This window comes from Amblyomma americanum, chromosome 6 (assembly GCF_052857255.1).
Source record: "Amblyomma americanum isolate KBUSLIRL-KWMA chromosome 6, ASM5285725v1, whole genome shotgun sequence".
Lineage (NCBI taxonomy): Eukaryota > Metazoa > Arthropoda > Arachnida > Ixodida > Ixodidae > Amblyomma > Amblyomma americanum.
The window spans coordinates 8,971,421-8,989,853 of NC_135502.1; the positions used below are offsets into that span (position 1 = coordinate 8,971,421).

At 43.4% G+C, this 18,433-nt stretch overlaps 2 protein-coding genes across 6 annotated transcripts in view; one reads left to right on the forward strand and one right to left on the reverse strand.

Annotated features, from left to right (window-relative positions):
- The window catches only part of LOC144136261 (acetylcholinesterase-like), a 196,481-nt gene that overhangs the window by 2,770 nt on the left and 175,278 nt on the right, over positions 1 to 18,433 (forward strand). The window contains exon 1 of one of the 3 annotated variants that reach the window (XM_077668461.1): positions 2,713 to 2,810. The exons of the other annotated variants lie outside the window; for them this stretch is intronic. Within the exon in view, the coding sequence (XP_077524587.1) occupies positions 2,716 to 2,810 (95 nt within the window). The 5' untranslated portion in view covers positions 2,713 to 2,715. Of the gene's footprint in view, positions 1 to 2,712; positions 2,811 to 18,433 lie in introns of those variants that run through there. 3 annotated transcript variants of the gene reach the window in all.
- Positions 2,234 to 18,433, reverse strand: part of LOC144136263 (glycoprotein antigen BM86-like) — a 38,582-nt gene continuing 22,382 nt past the window's right edge. For all 3 annotated transcript variants that reach the window (XM_077668469.1, XM_077668466.1, XM_077668467.1), the window contains 10 exons: positions 15,116 to 15,222; positions 14,374 to 14,426; positions 13,614 to 13,756; positions 12,089 to 12,262; positions 9,870 to 9,974; positions 8,690 to 8,762; positions 8,298 to 8,353; positions 7,362 to 7,449; positions 5,687 to 5,767; positions 2,234 to 2,273 (listed from right to left, as the gene is read on the reverse strand). In XM_077668469.1, coding sequence (XP_077524595.1) covers positions 5,731 to 5,767; positions 7,362 to 7,449; positions 8,298 to 8,353; positions 8,690 to 8,762; positions 9,870 to 9,974; positions 12,089 to 12,262; positions 13,614 to 13,756; positions 14,374 to 14,426; positions 15,116 to 15,222 — 836 coding nt within the window. In that variant the 3' untranslated portion in view covers positions 2,234 to 2,273; positions 5,687 to 5,730. The remainder of the gene's footprint in view (positions 2,274 to 5,686; positions 5,768 to 7,361; positions 7,450 to 8,297; positions 8,354 to 8,689; positions 8,763 to 9,869; positions 9,975 to 12,088; positions 12,263 to 13,613; positions 13,757 to 14,373; positions 14,427 to 15,115; positions 15,223 to 18,433) is intronic.

The following is an 18,433-nucleotide window of genomic DNA, read 5'->3' on the forward strand; positions in this document are numbered from 1 at the left end:
GGGAAGTCTATAGATGGTCTACAGACCTACGTCTATGAGACCTCCAGTAGTTCATGAACAAAAGTCTACAAACATTTAAGGCCATAAATTCATATTGTCTATAGACAGACTAGGATTTGTCTAAGAGAGTCCATAAAATATATTGACAAATCTCTATCGAGAGTCTACAGACTCTACAAAAATGTTTTTTTGTAATGGCAGTAATTAGGTTTATTGGGTTCAAGTCCCAAAGCGACTGAGGCTTTCAGGGACGACACAGCGGAGGGCTCCGGATGATTTCTACCACCTGGGGTTCTTTAACATGCACCGACATCGCACAGTACACGGGCTCCTAGCATTTCGCCTTCATCGAAATGCTAGACGTCTTACTCTTGAACGAACAGCAAAAAAACAGGGCACTAAGAGCAGTAAAATGGGCTGAAATACATTCAAGAACAACAGCAGGTGAGACACTACAGTTCTGAGAGACGCCACGCAAGTTATACAAATTACAAACAGAGGTAGGAGAGCGGCATTAAACACAAAAACGATATTTGCAAGCTTAAGAGAAGGTGGCAATTAAAACAATAAAAAAGACGACAGTACAAGATGAGATATAAAAATAACATTCTTCTAGAGCGGGGAGCGCCGAGCGCGGTGGCTTTTTTTTTGTGTGTGTGGTGCGGTGATGCCCGGTCCGCAAGAGTGTTTTTCACAGCCGATGTGGGCGAGTATGCGCCGCCCGTTAGTGTTGGGTGTCACAGAGCCACCGCACTAAGCGTTTCCAGGCACGGCGGCGAAGAGGGGGGGGGGGGGGGGGGGGGGGGGGGAGCTTTATAGTAGACCGCTCCGTGGCTGACAACAGTCATGCCCGAACGAACAAACTCTCCCAGGCAATCTCCCTATCTCGCACTTTCCACGCCTTCATACCCCTTTGTCTTCCCGTGACGACACTTTCTCGTCCTCCAAGCTAATGGGAAACTCGTAGTCTCCTGCCGCGTGCAGCAATCAGTGCCCGCTGGCGTTCGTTTCTAACATTGCTTACGGCGAGGAGGGCCGCGGCAGACCTGCATTTTGTGACAGTGGTCCGTTCAACAGAAGAAGAGAACATATGCAGCTTGAGTGTCATTTATTCGAGTTACAATTTATTCACTTACTTAGTCTTTAAGCTTACATATGAAGCAATATGAAGTGTGCAAGTACGTCGAGTTGTGGAACAGCATGCTGAGGAGTCCCAATAAAGGTTCCATCGTTTCTCCAGAGGCATTCCATACAACTAACGAGGTGTCGCTGCCCGTGCTCGTCCGCGGGATGATAATCGACTTTTTCTCTCCCGCCATTAAGAAGAGGCTGACGTATAATCGAACGTCATTGATTTCGAAGTGCTGAGTAAATGTTTTCAATATGCAAAAAAATGTATTAGGCATTCGCCAAAATCGAGCAATAGGAGTTTCACTCTCCCTTTGCATGAAGTCGTGCACCGCGTGATCTAGCTGCGAGCACTCAGTGCAGTTCCCTCGTTATCGGCTCTGATTAAAAGAAAAAACAAAAATATTGTTCAAAACTTTGCGCATAAAATAAGAGGAATTATATGGGCAACGTACACGAAGGAAGCCCGTACACGCACTGCGAGCTCCGTGTGTTTACTTGTTTCTTTCGTGTCCGCTGTCTTTCTCATCTTCCTCATTAGATGGCTTTAGCATAGCGGAGATGTACTAGCATAACGTACACCGCATTATGCTGTGCCTACTGCGCACGCGCTGTGGCAGCTGCTTGGCCAGATGGGCATGCACATCTTTAGACGTCTACCGAATTAAGGTGTGCCCCATGCGCAGGCGCAGTGGGCACACCTTGCTTAGGTAGACGTCTACTCCATGCGTCTCCGCTAAACTATAACTCTTTATTGTTTTGTTGAATTGCGGACCCCCCAACTGACGACTGTTACAGACTTTCTGCTCCAGTAGGTGCAATGCTGCCGCTGATGATGTTGCTACGCATATTGAGCCGCGGGTAATATCTAGCCATAGTTTAGTGGCGCGCATATAATTCTGCCAAATAATGTCCTGAAACGCTTGTGAAGGTTTTGTGTCTTGTGACACTGCTATCATTCGTGCTCTAAACCAGTTCGGTTCTGTAATCAAAACAGGAAATGGTCGTCGCAATGGTAAGAAATGGATTACAACGGCTGCGATAAAACGTTAAAACACACGATCGGTCTCTCTGGCATTACGTCAGCCATCGAGACAAATTCCTTCTTAACAGCATTACAGTGTCTGAGCAGCTCCAGGGGCAGCACCCTGCACCAAAAAAAAATGAATGAACCAATCTGCTAAGAAAATGAAATCAGTATTTAAGTGGCTTGCCTTTAGAGGCTTGCCTGTTTAAACGTACAGACAAAGCCGTTACATTTGCGGTTGGTCATTTCATTTTTTTTTTCGAATGAGCCGACTGGGCGAGTTTTACTGGCAACGTTGTCTAGGCTCGTGCTGCGAGTGCGTGCATGTACGTACACTGCTGTTCAGGGGCAGCACAAAACTAAGCCACATGCTGCATGCAAAGCATAAACAAAGCATTATTGTCCTTATCAGTTTTCCACTGATTATTTATGCAGTTCTTGTGAAAACATTCAACATATGTAGAAATGAATTTAAGAAAAATCAATTCACAGATGTCAGGAGGCATGTCAAGCAAGAATATAGGGCATCCAGAAAATTTTCATCCAACTTGGGTCATGATATGCGCAGGCATTTTGTGGGGCTCAAGCTCGAGACTTCACCGAGAACGGAGCGATCGTGCTGTAAAATTGTCCATACACAGATGCAATGCGACAGGTACGCACTTCTAATTGCAGCTATTTGATCGCCCAACGAATGGCCCGTAAAGTTTTTGAAAGCCTCCCGTATATCTAGATTACCATTACCTTGCTACTACGGCACCAGCTCATCATTATCATCTGACTAACAATGTCCACCGCGCGACAGAGGCTTCTCCCATATGCTGCTAATTAACCCTGTCCTGTGCCGGTTTCAGTCAATTTAACCCCTCAAGCTTCCTAATCTCTTCGGCCCACGTGACTTTCTGCCACCCCTTGCAACGATTCCCTTCTCTCGGAATCAGTTCCGTCATTCTAACCTTAAAGTGACGTAATGGTACCAGCTAAAAATCCGCTTCCAAAAGTTAAATGCTCCTAAAACCTTCCCATTCTGCTTCACCGTCAAAAACAGTTATCAGAATAGGAAATATTGTGAGGCGCCAAATTAGCGAAAATTTGCTTTAAACAAATATGCATTGTTTATTCCAGAGAGAAGCCACGTATATGCTCCTGCTAAACGATGTGAAATGGTCCTGTTTAACACACACTCACAAACTAGTACGTGCCTAAGCACTGACATTAGAGGGAACCAATCAAAACGACGTAGGACGTGAAAAAGGAAGGCACACATAAAAGAACCAACCGTCGTATGTAAATGTAGTACATCTCTCGGTATGCATACGTATCCCTCTCGGTGTGCTGGTGTTTTTCCGTCAGCAAAAGAAGGATTTATTAAAGTTGTGTTGAAATGATTCCCGGCCATTCGATACAAATTAGTGAAGTCTACAACGGAAAGGACTCCGAGACGACAGTTTTGAAGTGAACGGCATTGCAGCCTGGCCTATGGGAACCGTGCCCAAAAGTCTGTGTCGACGCAAAAAGTCTGCGCCTGTGTTGTCGTTTTTGTTCCTCGTTCTCCTGTCGTGTCTCATTCGTGCAGTACTAATTTCTTTTCTGCACGTAGTTTACTTTTCAAATTCGCCGGTGACGCTTTGGCGACGCTTGTAATTCAGTTATTTTGCCTTTTTCTAGCTTTTAAAAGCTCTGTCCTCAATAAACGTGGCATTTTTCTCGTTTTAATGCGTTAATCTTTCTGGTACAGGATAATTTCAAGGCCACTTTAGGCGCTTTTTCTTCAAAAGAAAGCAAGATTTTTATGAACACTAATTCAACTATGTCACCTACCCGCTGCTGAAAATTTCTGGTACCCGTGCCTAGCCACTCTGTGCACCTGCCCAGTAACGCCACGTAGTGCTGCTTGCTGGCGGTCTCTCCATGTCACAGCGGTGTCCGTCGTTCATGATTAGGTACATAAGGGTTACTTGTTTTTTTTTTTTTCTCACAAGGAAATCATGATTCATGCTGCTTTCAGCTTGCTATGTCCGTTATACCGAGGTATTCATTGATGTCTATGCTTGAGAAAAGTGTTCTCATAAATCGGCTTTCCGGTGAGACACGAACAAAATCCAGAATTGCATTTTGTCAACGGTCTTTTTGAAGGAAATAGCGCAAATGGATGGAATTTGTGCAAGTAACGAACCTATTTTGAAAAAGCTAGAATTCTTCGCCATTTTGTGTCATATCTTTACATTTGGATATGGTATTATCCGCTCTAATCTGCATTTGTAGCACGTACCTTCGAGGTGCTTCCAAAGTGCGTGTAAAAAAAATTGGATAATACAAATTAGGTTAGTATTCAATATTAACTTTCGTGCAAAAGAAACAAATTATCTTTTTCACTATCTTCATATCAAGCATGAGAAGTGCGCAAAGGTTTCTTTCGACAGGTGACGAAAAGACTACATTAATTCTGTATTGCTGATAGCTGCGCATTTTTTGGTGCGATAATAACTTTTGCGACGGAGAAAATCTACGCATCAGCATTGGCATCATATACATATAAATGTTCTCCTTCACTGTGAAGAACTCTCCTGAAAGCATGCAGAGGAGCACGAAAAGGCTCTTAGAGTTACGTTTAGATACAGTACATGCCATACGCGTGATGAGACAATAGTATTTGCTGGATAACCGGCATAGTTGTGCAATATGATGCATTGCTCCGCTAGCTTAGACGCCCTTGCAGATCGGGAAGCACCATCTCCTCGCCACCTGCCAATTAAGCACTGTTTGTTACTATCATCAACCGCTTAGAGCACTTGGTCGGTTATGTATGTTCCTCAACTCTCTGAAGGACACTGGTAGTTACCGCACGTTTTCTTGTCTCACGATTTCGACTGAGGCGAGCCGCCACGACCACAACCGGTTGGCGGCCATGGCACGTGGGGTTCCATTGGGCAGCATTTTGAGTCCTGTATTTATTTTATATATTTATACTATTTGACACGAAATTGTGCACGGGCGTCAAGGAAAAGCATGTTCCGGCTACCGCGACGAATGAGCGGCAGTTTTATCGCTGCCATCAACACGCAGTCCTCGTGATCTCCTGCCCTCTCACTGAACCCCGCACAACATCCCAATGGTAATATGTGAACCTATTTCTCGGAAGTAAATTTATACTTGCGTTTTTCTCTGCCAGCGATCTTATCTAACTTCCGTTACTTTTTGATTGCCGATAGCAGTTCTTTGTGCAAGCACAACTCCAAGTTCTGCCATTTCCACCTTAATTACTGGTGAATAAACTCTTCATGGTGTCAAAAACGCCGACAGGGACTCTAAGTGACTTTTGACCACCGAGGATTGCAAAGTTAAATCACCGGAGAAAGTCAGTACATCATTTGCCAGAAGTAATACTCGCCGCAAGAAACTGAGATCGCGTTTTGAAATAAACGCCAAAAAAAGTCAGCCCAGTATCCAAAAAAAATGAAAGCCCAATTCTTAAGCATATTACTTTCCCAACGCGATTTTCTGAAACGTAACGCATTATAGGGCGTTCTTACATTTCATTATAGGAGGATTTCCGGGAATTTTCTCATTTCCAGCTAGAGATGTTCGCTGCTCGTGTTCTTGTTTTTCATCCTGAAAACGCAGAATAAATGTTGGTAGTAAGCTAGAATATTGTCAAGTATTTTTCATGCAGAAAAAAAAAATATGACACACTTGCATACCTTCGTTTTTCTGTTTATTTTTATTGTGTTCTAGACGGTACTTACTGCACAATTCAATTTTCATCCGTTTTAAAGCGCCAAACTTTTTTTTTCTGACTAAATACGCCAATATCCCCCTTCACTCAGCTTTCATTCAATTGGTGACATTTTAGCCTATTGCACAAGACGCAGGATATGACAAGCAGAAGCGGATGCTGAAGGACATGCGGCTATAGAAAGTCCGCATAGCTCTTGCCGTCTTCTCTGAATTGCCTTCTTAATTCTCTCTTAATTCTCTCTTCGGTGTAGTCTGCCAGCAGAGCGTTTTGAATTTTAGATCTACAGCCTGAAAGTAACGCACACTATAATGAGCCGTTTCTCAAAACTGATTAAGTTTGCGTAGGAATGACATCACTTCACAAGGAAAAGAGGCCAGCGGAAACACGTACTACACTTTTTTCGCTGCGACTGTCCATTGCTTACAGACAACTTGCGACGCATTTTACCTATCGGCTACGCATCGTTGATGCATCTCTTTTCTTCCCGCCAATGGAAGTTGAGCGAGGCAATGAGTCAATGTCATGCAGTAACAGAACTAGAAGAAACGACCAATGTACCGGGTACTTTATTTTAAAATTGACAGATATTTATTCCAAAAACCGTGAAGGATACGTTGCTGCAGTCTGGGTAGGTCTATGGCACAGCGATGAGGGCATTATGTACGTAATCAAGATCGGTTACTACACGGCTAATTAATTAAAAATAGCGAATCAAAATTACTATTTCTTATTTTATGGCGCAATATCGCATTGCGAAATTGAAGGCTGTTAGCATTGAAGGCGAGTTCAGTTTGTAATTTGTCAGAATTGGCACTGTGGTTCGAAATATCCAGCGTCAAAAATACGCTTTTGAAATCTCGTTTAGTTGGCTTTCCTGCATTGCACATTTGAAAGTTTATGTCAATGAAATTTGTAATGCAGCATATACAGGTAAAGTTTGTGTATTTGTGATGTACAAGAAGGAGACGTGATTTCGACGATGATGGCACGCGCAGCGGTGACATTTTATGTATGTGCAACGCGAGAAAGCCAGCTCAACTGGATGACAAAGCATATTTTGACGATCGATATTTTGAACCACAATGCCTACTCTGAAAACTTAAGAACTGGTCTCGCTTTCAATGTTGACAGCCTTCGATTACACATATAATCTTGCGCTCTAAAATGAGCAAGAGTCGATTAATTAATATTAATAATTATTCGTCTATAATTCAGCTCTACCACGTACATAATGTCTGCCTTGCCGTATAATACATCTGGACAGAACGCACCGCCGAACCTTTAAAGGTTTTTGACATGAAAATCTTTAAAGGTTAAAGAACGCACAATATATGTTGTGAGTAGAGCTACAAAGAGAGTCAGCCATTGTGACTTCACCGCATTTTTCTTTGAAATACAAAAAGCGCCCTCATTTTTTCTTGTTTCCTTGGGGAAAGTATAAGCGTAATAAGAACTTCTCGGTCTCACCTCCTGATGATGGCAGCAGAAATGCCTAGGCAGACGACTATGAGGACTCCGAGTAGAACGCCTACAATAGTCACGTTTCTCTGCGCACCTGCATAAGTAATAGGCATGAAGAAACAGTTGTACGCAATAATGGTTTCCGACACAGCCGCCAAACGGCGCGAACTACGCATTACGCCCGTGCCAAATGTTGGGCGAAAACAATAACGCAATAAAATTTACTTGTCGTCAAGAGGAAATGGTAAAGATTCAGATGTAAATTTGCCGTAAACGAACCAACCACTCAGCTTACAGCTCCTGCCAGGACTGGCAACATGGTATTTTCAATCACGATTATTACGCGCAAAATTTCGTTCATGGCAGTCTTTTGTGTTAAACTAAAAAGCAGTTCTTTTCAAGAGGCAATAGCTAGTGAACTTTTTATTCTAAGCGGACCATTTTTGAAAATCTGAGCCTACATTCAAGATTTTTTTTTCAATTTCCGCATTGAAACGCGTTTATTTCTTGAGCGGTCGGGTCAAAGCCCAATATTTTAATGGCAGCATATAATTCAAGCTTTTCGCTTTCACGTAGTGACATTTGCATGGCCAATCGCGGTTTCTATGTTAACACGTTATTATACGGCCAACACATGTTCTGTGTGGCGCCTGCACATCGGTGCCACTTAGTGTATATTTCTAAATGTGTGGCTTGCATCCAGAGACCCGGACCCATTAAAGCGCAGATCTTTTCCGACTTCTTTGCTATGGCGCGCTCTTCCAACGACTGCTCCACTGGTCTCAATACAACGGAGGCTGTAGTCGTACGGCTCGACGACGAGGGCTATTTCTCTTAAGATTGGTGGTTGCGCTACAAACTTTCTTTCATTGCGGTCATGCCTAAATAAAGCCACGAAAAGCGTTCTTCGAATTCACAAAATATATATATATCATTCCGTACCAATGTATTCTTGAAGCTGAATTTCACAGTTCGGTCCAGTGAAACTTGGTTGGCATCTGCGGTAGAGAACAAAAAATACAGCCTGAAATTGTACTCCTTGCGAACTAGCGAGGATTATAGAATGAATACGGGCAGAAATAGAGAGTTTATTTAAAGGTTCGATGATAAATATTAACAATTTATGTTCTCTCCAACACGTTTCTACCTCTGAAAAATAGTATTTGGTTTGCGCTCCGTTCCGGCATCTCAAAGCCGAAAGGAAATTACATCCCAAGCCGGTCTCGCATCGAAACGATAGCTTCAGTATATTAAGTCAGAATAATACGATGTGTTTTCCCATTGTGCTAAAGACTTTGCTCTGCAAGGCAGGGGTGACGACGAGAATATCGTACCGGCAGTAGTAAGAGATCCTCTCGCTGGTTTCGCAGACGCCACGGTTCTTGCAGGGGTTTTTAGAGCAGAGCGCTGAAGAAGAAGAAACGCTCAATTTAGACATTTGAAGCAGTATACCAGGATTTGTAAACATCTCTCACTCTTGAAGCTATTTAATGATGTGTCCGTACATTTGGATGCGAAAGCATTTCTTTCCTCATGAGTGCGTGGACAGGATGTGTCACGCTTTCATCAATCTATAGCCAGTTAACAATCCGATGTATGGCTATCCAACAAGTCAATCCATAATCCAATCTATTATCCAATCCATTATGCAACAAGCCAAACCATAATCCACAATAAACTTAAAATGCTATTTGACAAGGCTTGAATCTGCAGCTCTATTCAAATGCAATTTATGTGCTAAAGTCGGTTACACCCTCTGAACGATAGTAGCCCCGCCCGTTCCCCGATTTCCGCAAGCTACTCTTCTACCGTCGGGCGCAAAGAGTGTTGTGCTGTTTCTCTGTTTCCGTTTTTCTGCACAATGACTCTGTGACAAAACAGATTTTAAATCGCTTTTATCATACCAGATTGAGTTTCGTGGCACTGTTTAAGAAAAAAATTTCAGAAGAAATATGAAGAACACTTGTCCTCACAGTTCCGGAGTTAAGACTTCCGTGAGGGTTACAAGAGCGCCACCAAACCGCTGAGATGCAAACCACGTGGTCTTTATATCTCTGACAAAGAATACGCATCATATGCAAGCATATGCGAGTCAGCCGTGTTATCTTATGCTCGGTTTTCTCAACATGGACTCCAAACCGGAAGTGCGAGATACTAAATTACGCCCACTGGTGGCCGGAATGGTGAAACCGCACAAAGCTGCACAGACAAACAAGGACGCCACGTGGCCCTCTGTTGCGTCTTTTTTTTTTTGTCGATGCTGCGCTGCGCTGTTTCACTGCCAACTTCAGTGAGTTCAAGAGAGTGCCCACGATGCTTGAGCCCCTGCTCCTTACACTGCAAAAAGTATGGAACAACAGAGGTTGTGCTTACATGACTCAACGTGCAAGCACGGCTGTCTCGACCATGACACACTTCATGCTTTCTGCCTCCATCATAAAACAAGAAACACGTGTCAACCCATTACTTTGTGACATTCAAACACAGCCCATAGACATGAAGAAGTTCACGTACGAACACAGGTGCCTTCCGTGGTCTGGAAGTAATTTAAATGGCATACGCATTTCCCTTCCAAGCACATGCGTTCCGGGCCCTTGCAGTACTCATCACAATTCCGCTCTGAAAGCACAAAAAGTAGTGAACGACGACAACTTCACACTATATTTATAGTTTTTTAGGGCAGGTACAACTACATGATAGAGTATAAGAAAGAAGTCTTTTTTTTTGCGCTAATGACAGTTCAAACAAACCGCCAGTGTCTTAATTGGCCACTCCCTCGTAGTGGGTATGTGCCTGCTTTATTTATTTATTTATGTGGGCTTATGAAAAATATAAACACACATTGACTCCTAATAGATATTAAGACACCAAACAATAACATAAACACACATTGACTCCTAATAGATATTAAGACACCAAACAATAACTATGAAGGTGTCTAGCAATGAAAGAAAGAATGGCGAAGTCCCTAAAAATTTCCCTAAAGAGCAGAGAACTTAGTGCATATGTGTGTTCCGACAGATCGCAAGAAAAAAAATGCTCTTTTATAGAAAACCAAACACATTTGCAACTATTTGTATAAGTTGCCCACGAGACACTGAAATCAATCAATCATTTATTTATTTATTACAATACATCAAACACCGCAGAGTGAGAGGTTTTGCATGTGAGTCTTAAAATGGAATTAATTCATGAAGTACTCCTAGTATGCAGTTCAAGGGTGTGCTGCGGCATAAATTTGCGCCCATAGATCTTCCTTGGATGGTACTGACGAAATGTTGGGATTGGGGACCTGGAAAATTTTATGTTGAGAAGTCACTGTTTGGCAACAGGAGTGTATGCATAAAAATACTTTTATTTATTTTGCAGACAAACAAAGTCGACGCTGACACTGAAAAAAAAAGGGTAAAGCTGGAAATTGACCCACAGGGACTGCACAGTCCAGTACAATTAAACCTGCCGTTTTCCACCGAGCTGTGGTGATAGATTGCGAAGTCGTAATAAGCTAGAGGAATACCGGTAATATTCAGCCTGCACGCAAACCACCAGTACTCGTACCTTCATTCAGCGCATACAAAGGCTATGAAAAAAAGTCTGCTTCCCTCAGTTCTTCGACGCCTGCGGTCTCTTCCTGGTTAGCACTAGACCACGGGCTCGACACCAGGCCGCGCTCGTTGTCATTCCGAAACATTATGAGCGAATTGTATTGCAAGTGCACTTGTGTACTCAGCTCTGGGCGCACCTTAAAGGGGCACTGAGGAGAATATCAATTTTTTTTTTGGTTAGCAATATCTGATAGTTCGGCATTTCATGGCTTTGTTGACGCTTGTCCGGGAGCGAAAGATGCATTTATTTCAAAGAAATTTGGATTCGAAGTTGAAAAAGTTTTTCCCGCCCCTCTGATTCAAACTCAGGGAACTCTTATGACGCCACGGCAACTCTTATGACGTCACAGAACGGAGTGACGTGATCGTGACGTAAACGCAGACTCCGTGATTTCTGACGGCTAGCGGTGCGGTGTGCAACCTTCCTTTGCAAGCCTCAAAGATTCGTGACTTCCATGAGGTAAAGAAAATTCCTCCAAGGTGGCGCCTCTTGTCCTAGGAAGTCATCACACTTGTACTTGCGAGATTGGCCTGTGGCGGCGATACCTGTATTTTGGTTCTTGCTATTTTCTACATTACAAGAGCTTTGTTTTCAGTAAGAACGGCGTTTTTGTGATCAGGAGCTGCTATTCTATGGATACAAGCCAACTTCAATTTCTCCTCAGTGTCCCTTTAAAGAATGGAGAATATTTAAAAGTAACCCTAAAGATACAGGTAACACATCAGTCGAAATCAACACTGTAGGTTAGGAGTTCGAAGATCTAATTATACTTACCTGAAAAAAGTTTGCCACGGCTGAGCTCTTTAAACAAAAGGGAGGCCGCGTCTTTCATAAACCTGAACTTCAACTAACAAATATTTTTGTTGTTTTTTAACTAGTCTGACAGCAACAGTGCCCGAGTAGGCGCGGAACGAAACCTACGTAGGAAAGACATCGAAAGATGTTTCTGTCAAGGGGAAATTTTGGATCCTAGAGGAAAACGAGGCACTCTAAAAGATGCTTCGGATCATCTTTTTCTTCTTACGTCTGAAACTTTCGTCTAAACCGTGCCATAAACTGCGAAATTAGTCCGACTATCTCAGCCGAATGCGACATATCAGTGCTTCTAATTTTCGGAACTTACTCACCTATGCACAAGTCAATGTGTAGTGCTCCCTGAGTGTACGAAGTCACTGCTATGTGGGATTCAGAACATTTGAGAGCGTACTCTCCTCCTCCGATCTTTTCACACTTGTGATGATTCCCAAGTGTCCGCACTACTTCCCGGAGGTAGGGGTCACAGAGGTCTTCTTCTGTTACCTCTGAAACACAGCAAGATATTACAGGTATCGATTAGTTTGAAAATAGTGGAGCTAAAGTGCACGAAAAAGGCGGTTGTTGTGTACCCTCAGTCTACTGAGTTCTTTTAGATCACTTGACCGATTTTTAAACTAGCAATCTTACAGCCCTCTCACAAATTTTATTGTGCTGTTGTTATCATGCGCAAAAGAAGCAAGTATTTGTTTTCATACGAAACAGGTGCAGAATGCTACCTTTGAGAGGCAAGGGGCCACAATCCGTAACAATTTTTGTGCCTGAATTAATATTTTTCCCTTCGTCAACGGCCAGCCCCGCTTGGGATACCGGAGCCGGCTAATACAGGGCTCGCCCGCTATCACCTATGAAGTTACAATCCGCGGGTGTCAATGAAAGAAGTGTCAAATAATGAAACAGGAAATCCTTCCTTAAAAAGTACGGTTCTTCCGATGGTTCCTTCGTGGTACGCTTGGAATGTTAGAGGTATCGGCATCCGAACCCATCACCTCCGCCAGATGTCGCGTGTTGTGAAAACAGACTGAAATAAGGCAGTGAAAGAAGAAAGATATACCGTATTGAAGGAAGCCCTCTAAATGACCATAGTCACGGACATAAACATTGGCGGCAGAGGGGCAGAATGGCACCGAATCCAAAGAAACTGTTTACTGGGCGAACTTTACTGGGGCCCTACAGGAAAAAAAGAACCCTGCGATGGTGATAGCCGCAAGTGCCCTCGGAGGTCGTCGGAATCTAAACCACCATCACTTTTATTCAGTCACGGTCTGTTTTAAAGCTCTCTGCGAACTTTTTAGCTAGTGCATCTGAAACGCCGTATATGACGCAAAAACACCGTAGAAGCTTTTCACGTGCTAATTATCCTTCGATAATGTTCTTGTCGCGTCTAGCTAGCCTCGCGTAGCAAAGCCTCCTGACGGCGATAACCACACCACAAACATAACAAAGCTTCTTAAAAAAATATACTACCATATCCCATTTTTCTAGAGATTACTGCGTTCTGGATATTGCAAACAACGGTGATACAACCGGCTGCATATGGCTGCTCTGAGAGTTAGAATCCTTGCACTGATATTTTTTTTACTCGCTTTTCTTAACCTTCGTTCTCTGAGTATATCGACCACAATATATCTGAAACCCCAGAAAGGCGGCCACATCGTTAGCTGAGAAATCTGAACACGTCTAATCTTTTAACAAGAATCAATATAGTCCTTAGTTAAAAGCAAAAAATACTTTCGTCCTTGAAAACATGTTATTCAAGACGTTGTCATATCGTAGGAGTGCGCACGGTCGAAAAGAGAACAGCTTTGCTTATTTCGAGCGACATCATGAGCCGGTTACCGGAGATGCTGTCCTTGAGGACATACAGAGAGGGTGGGAAGAAACAGCCATCCTCTCCCGCGGGGTTTTCGCAAGCCTGAATCCTTTGCAGCCAGATCTTGTCAGGTGGAGCCGTGAAGTCTAGCCGCACTTTGTACTCGTTTCTGAATGAACACGTGCACGCATTACAAACAGCCCATTGATAGGTTGCTTAATGTAGCCATTTTATGCTAGGACTCGCATTTCACTAGTGAGATTCAGACCCCAACCAAAGAGCAAAATTTAAATGTTACGTGCTAATTCTGTTGTTTTGAACATTTAATCTGCGCTGCCTTTGCATCTGCCTAGCGCAAAAGCTTTCGTAGCCCTTTGATCTTGCAATGTACTTATTAGGCACGTCGCGAATTATCTGTGACTTATCCGACTCACCTTGCTCCTTTAGGCACTGCCACATAGCGCGGCATCCCCTAGTCTTTCAGTGACAGGCAATGCGCTGAATTCAAGACAGTGCCGTTCAGTATTCAGGACGCCGCAATTACCGTAGATAGTGCTGACATTTGGGAAAAAAAATTGAGCGCAAAGTCCGGTGGAGGTATGTGACTGTGTTTCGAACATTTAAACGTAAGTTAAATGGGCTTACATTAAATGGCGATGAACGTAATAACCATATTCCGGGGCCGCCTAGAAAATGAGCAGTCTAAGCGGTGTAATGAAAGTTAAAACACAATAAGCATGCAGGTTTGCTAAGCGAATTGTACAGAATGTAAATTGTTAAACTTACGAGCACTGCTGTAACTTCACTGAGTGTAGCGTCTGCCCATAAAGAACTTGCATCTGAAAAATAAAGCAATATCGCCTGGTTGATTTCTTTCCTTAAAAAGCCTTCTTTTTGATGCAACTCGTCTAATGAGGGTGCATAAATTTAGCAAATATCCCAGCCTGAAAAATTAGGTTATTTACTTAAAAATTTCCTTACGGGTCTAGATGTATCTAGGGTCATAATGCCCTTCTGCCACAAGAATCTAAGAACCACAGCAAGATCGAAGCCAAACAAAACCACGGAAAGAAGGCAAAGCAAAGCACAACATATCATCCTTTGCGTCAAACGATTTCGATAAGAACGGGACTGAGGCTTGCAAAGAAATGCCATTATTGGCCTTCCTTCCTCCAGGTCGTCTTCTAAGAGGCGAGTAGGTTTTCTTCTAGATCCATTTTTGAATTTCCTGTTCTCTTAAACTCTCCGCCTTCATTTTCTTTAATTCATGCACACCAGGCATGCTTACGTTATTGTCGTGCACCCTTTTATAGTTCCTGTAATCGTAAGCAGGGCTCTCGCTGTTGAATAACGAAGGAACGTTTTACAGTTTTTAGTAAAATTGTTGAACGCCTAGTGCTTTGTAGTGTGGAAGCTTAAAGCATTGTTCTGATTTGCTCAAAACTTCACAATGATAAAATGTAGAAATATCTTCATTCCTCAAAGTTTGTTTGAGTCATCACTAGTTCATTGCTGTTTGAGTACTCACCGCCTGTCTTACGATGTCCTCCTTATCTAAGCAGTTTTCTTCAGCGTACACAGTCGTTTTCTCAGAAGTTGCAGTCTTGAAAGACACGGCATACTTGTGGCTTTTCTCTGTGTGAACACCGCAATAAATATAATAAGTAAAATATTTGCAGTCACAGCCGTCCTGTGTCTGCGAGGAAGATAATTTCGTTGAAGTTTCAGCACCTTTCACTTTTCTGTTCGTGAATGGTTAACAGTATTGCCAGTCACTAGTTCTAGAATTTTTTTTTAAGCGCGGTTTCCACTGTAACGTCCCACATTTTGACACCACCACCTAAAGACAAAGCGTAGCTATGGGAACGCAGAATAAAACATAGTAACAGAAAGAAATGATTAAAACATACAGAAAGAAGATACGAGACTATATTTCAAAAATTATTCTTTACACTTTTTATGCGGGTTCATTTATGCGGTCCTCCAAACTTCAATCTTATCATTTAGTGTCATTATTATCTTTTCTTTAGTGCAAGGTAACCATGCAAATGAAACTGTGCATAATTTACCTGCCTCCCCGCTTTCTGCTTACTCTCAAGCCAGTGAAACGTGACTGCAAGGAAAGCTTAATTTCCTTCGTCTAGAGCTTCAGTTAAGAAGAGGCTATCTTCGTGACACTGCAGCATTTAGTCATGAGTTACAAATGCGAACAGTATGTATAGGCAGTGTCCTCTAGAAATTCTCTGAAATTTTAGAAGAGGCCTCCGAGCGAAATGGTATGCCAAGACGTTCCAGTACTTAACGCAGCTGTGCTTGGGGCTTTTGAAACTTGAAACCACGCAGCTATATATGGTACGCAGATCCTATCCGGAACTCCATGGTGCAACAAGACACCTGAATAAAAGGACGATTGAAAAAACTGGTTTCAAAAACTATTACAATACTGAGGGATGGGTTAATGACATGTGCGTCAGTACGAGCAAGAATTTCGTGTCGGCGCCAGCCCGCATACACAGCATATGCGTGAATATTACAGATGAACAATTCTCACCACTTTACAATATGCGCTTTCGCAATGATTAAAACTGCAAAACTGATCATGCCAATTTCTCGACCGCACATATTGCTGCTGTGCGACGTAGCAAATCCATACAGTCTTGGGTAACACGGAACAAGAAGGGAAATCAAGTAGGCATTCTGAACTATTTCCTAATAATATATCGGTTTTATGAAGCTTTCTAGAATCGTGAGTCTTGAAAGCGAAAGTGAGCAGCCGATAACGATTAATTGCCATTCTGTCTTTCATTATGTGATTGTTTTGGTTGCTGTATGTGCTGCTATTTAGGAGGATACAGCTTCCTGAAGGTTGTCTGTGTTTGCTTCTCCTTAGACGTGAGAAGAGCGCAGTTATACTAGACGCCTGCGCGGTGACCGATCCTCACGCTTAACTTTGTGACCCTTGGTGAGGAGAAAATATGGGCGCAGTGGCTCTGCTGACCTGCCTTCGCATGCGCACAAAAAAATACTTAGTCAATGTAGCGTATTGAGTATGATATCTTCCTACCTCACAATGGAATCTGTCGAACGCCCTGCCCTTTGAACATTTCCATTACCTCCAGGAATTCTCCTCGGACATGTACACGGCTGCTTTTGCCTCATTTGTACATATGCTTTCGTAGCCTCTTTGTCCCATTTGAATTCCATAGAAGAAGTGATTGATTTCACCGTTGAAGAAGAAGCGAATGGTGCGTTCCCCTTCCTGGACGTATTGGTAAAACGCAATTGTGGAAATCTGTTATTCATCATTTATAGGAAACCCATCCACACCGGGAGATACCTTGACTTCAAGTCTGTTCGCGCGGCCACAGAAAAGGAATCACTTGTCGCAACCTTGTGCATACGAGCAGAACGCATTTTCAGCTTTCCTGAAGACCGCAGCAGTTGACTTTGATACTGTGCAGTACTAACTCTCACTTAACGACTACCCAACTGCTTTTGTGGTATGTGTACGCAAGCAGTCATCTTTCCCAACACCTGGAGCTCCCATGTCGACCCCTCTTACACGTGCCGCTGTTCCGTACACCCCAGGGATAATCGAGGCCTTGGCGCGCTTCCTTCGCACATTCCCACTTCACATCGCTCATGTCCTGACAAGGAAACTACAGCATACGCTAGTTAACGTCAAAGGCGTTCAAAGACAGCGTCGCTTGGTCCGGCTGTGGCAGCGTCTACATTGGCAAGACTGGTGATTTTAGGAGGCGCCTAAAGGCCAAATCAATGCTTCAGTCCAATGAAGAAAAAGATACCATACGGAGCATAAAGGGGCTGTGAAGGGGGCTCTAATAAAGTTGCGGCATGCCTGGGATATTGAGGCACGCCGCTTCACGATTAATGTCCAGCAACAATTTTTTAAATGCGCTTTGTAGAAGCTGAGTTATCTGTAGTTAAAATTTGAATTTCAGCGTCTTCGCGCCTTTCCCTCTCCTCTCGTCACTTTTTGCACGCTGGAAGGTAGGCGCTCCTTCGTCGACCCCCCTCTAGGAGCGGAGCTTCCCGGCCCGCCGGAGCTAAGCGGCTTATTGGCAGCGGCCGCGGTAGCTGCCTGACGTCTGAAAGAATCTAACCAATTGCCACCTTTCACCTTGTCTACGCAGATGCGGGGGACGGAGGAGGGTGCGAGCATGAAAAAGTCGCCGGGAAGGGCTCGCCAACGTTGACGCGTGATTGTGGGCCGTCTGCTGCGTGTAGAAGAGTATTATTAGGCTCTGGTTTTCATGACAACACAGTGCAGTGATTAAGTGACTTAATGTACTCTCCTCGGAAAGCATTTCAGAGCCCCTTTAAGCGACTTTGGTGAACTTTCGCCCAAAGAAACATTATAACGATGCTAAAAACCAAAAGCTGAACTCTGATTCTATCGCCGAACACTCCATCCCAACCGGCCAGGACATCGACGAGAGTAGGGCGCACATGCTGGCAACTGAAAATGATTTGTTCAGTCGCCTTCACCTCAAACATCATTCATTCAAACTATTAATCACACAATCGATCTGAAAACTGGAAATCTAGCCCTGTATAGGTAAGCTTCCCGTGCCCTCCTTTCAAGCGTAATTAAACCCGACCCACTGCCTTCGTCATCCCATTGTGAACAAGGCTCTCGTAGGGGAGCCGAAACGTCGTTTTTTGTGTGTTGTTTTTTCTTTTGGTCGGCGTCCATTTTTAGGTCTTAATATGATTTTCCCCGACCACACGAGATTTCGTCCAACTCTGACTTCATGGGCTTTCTGTTATCCTTTCAACACAATGCCAGATTATGGGGATGACTACTGCGAATCTGAAACACGAA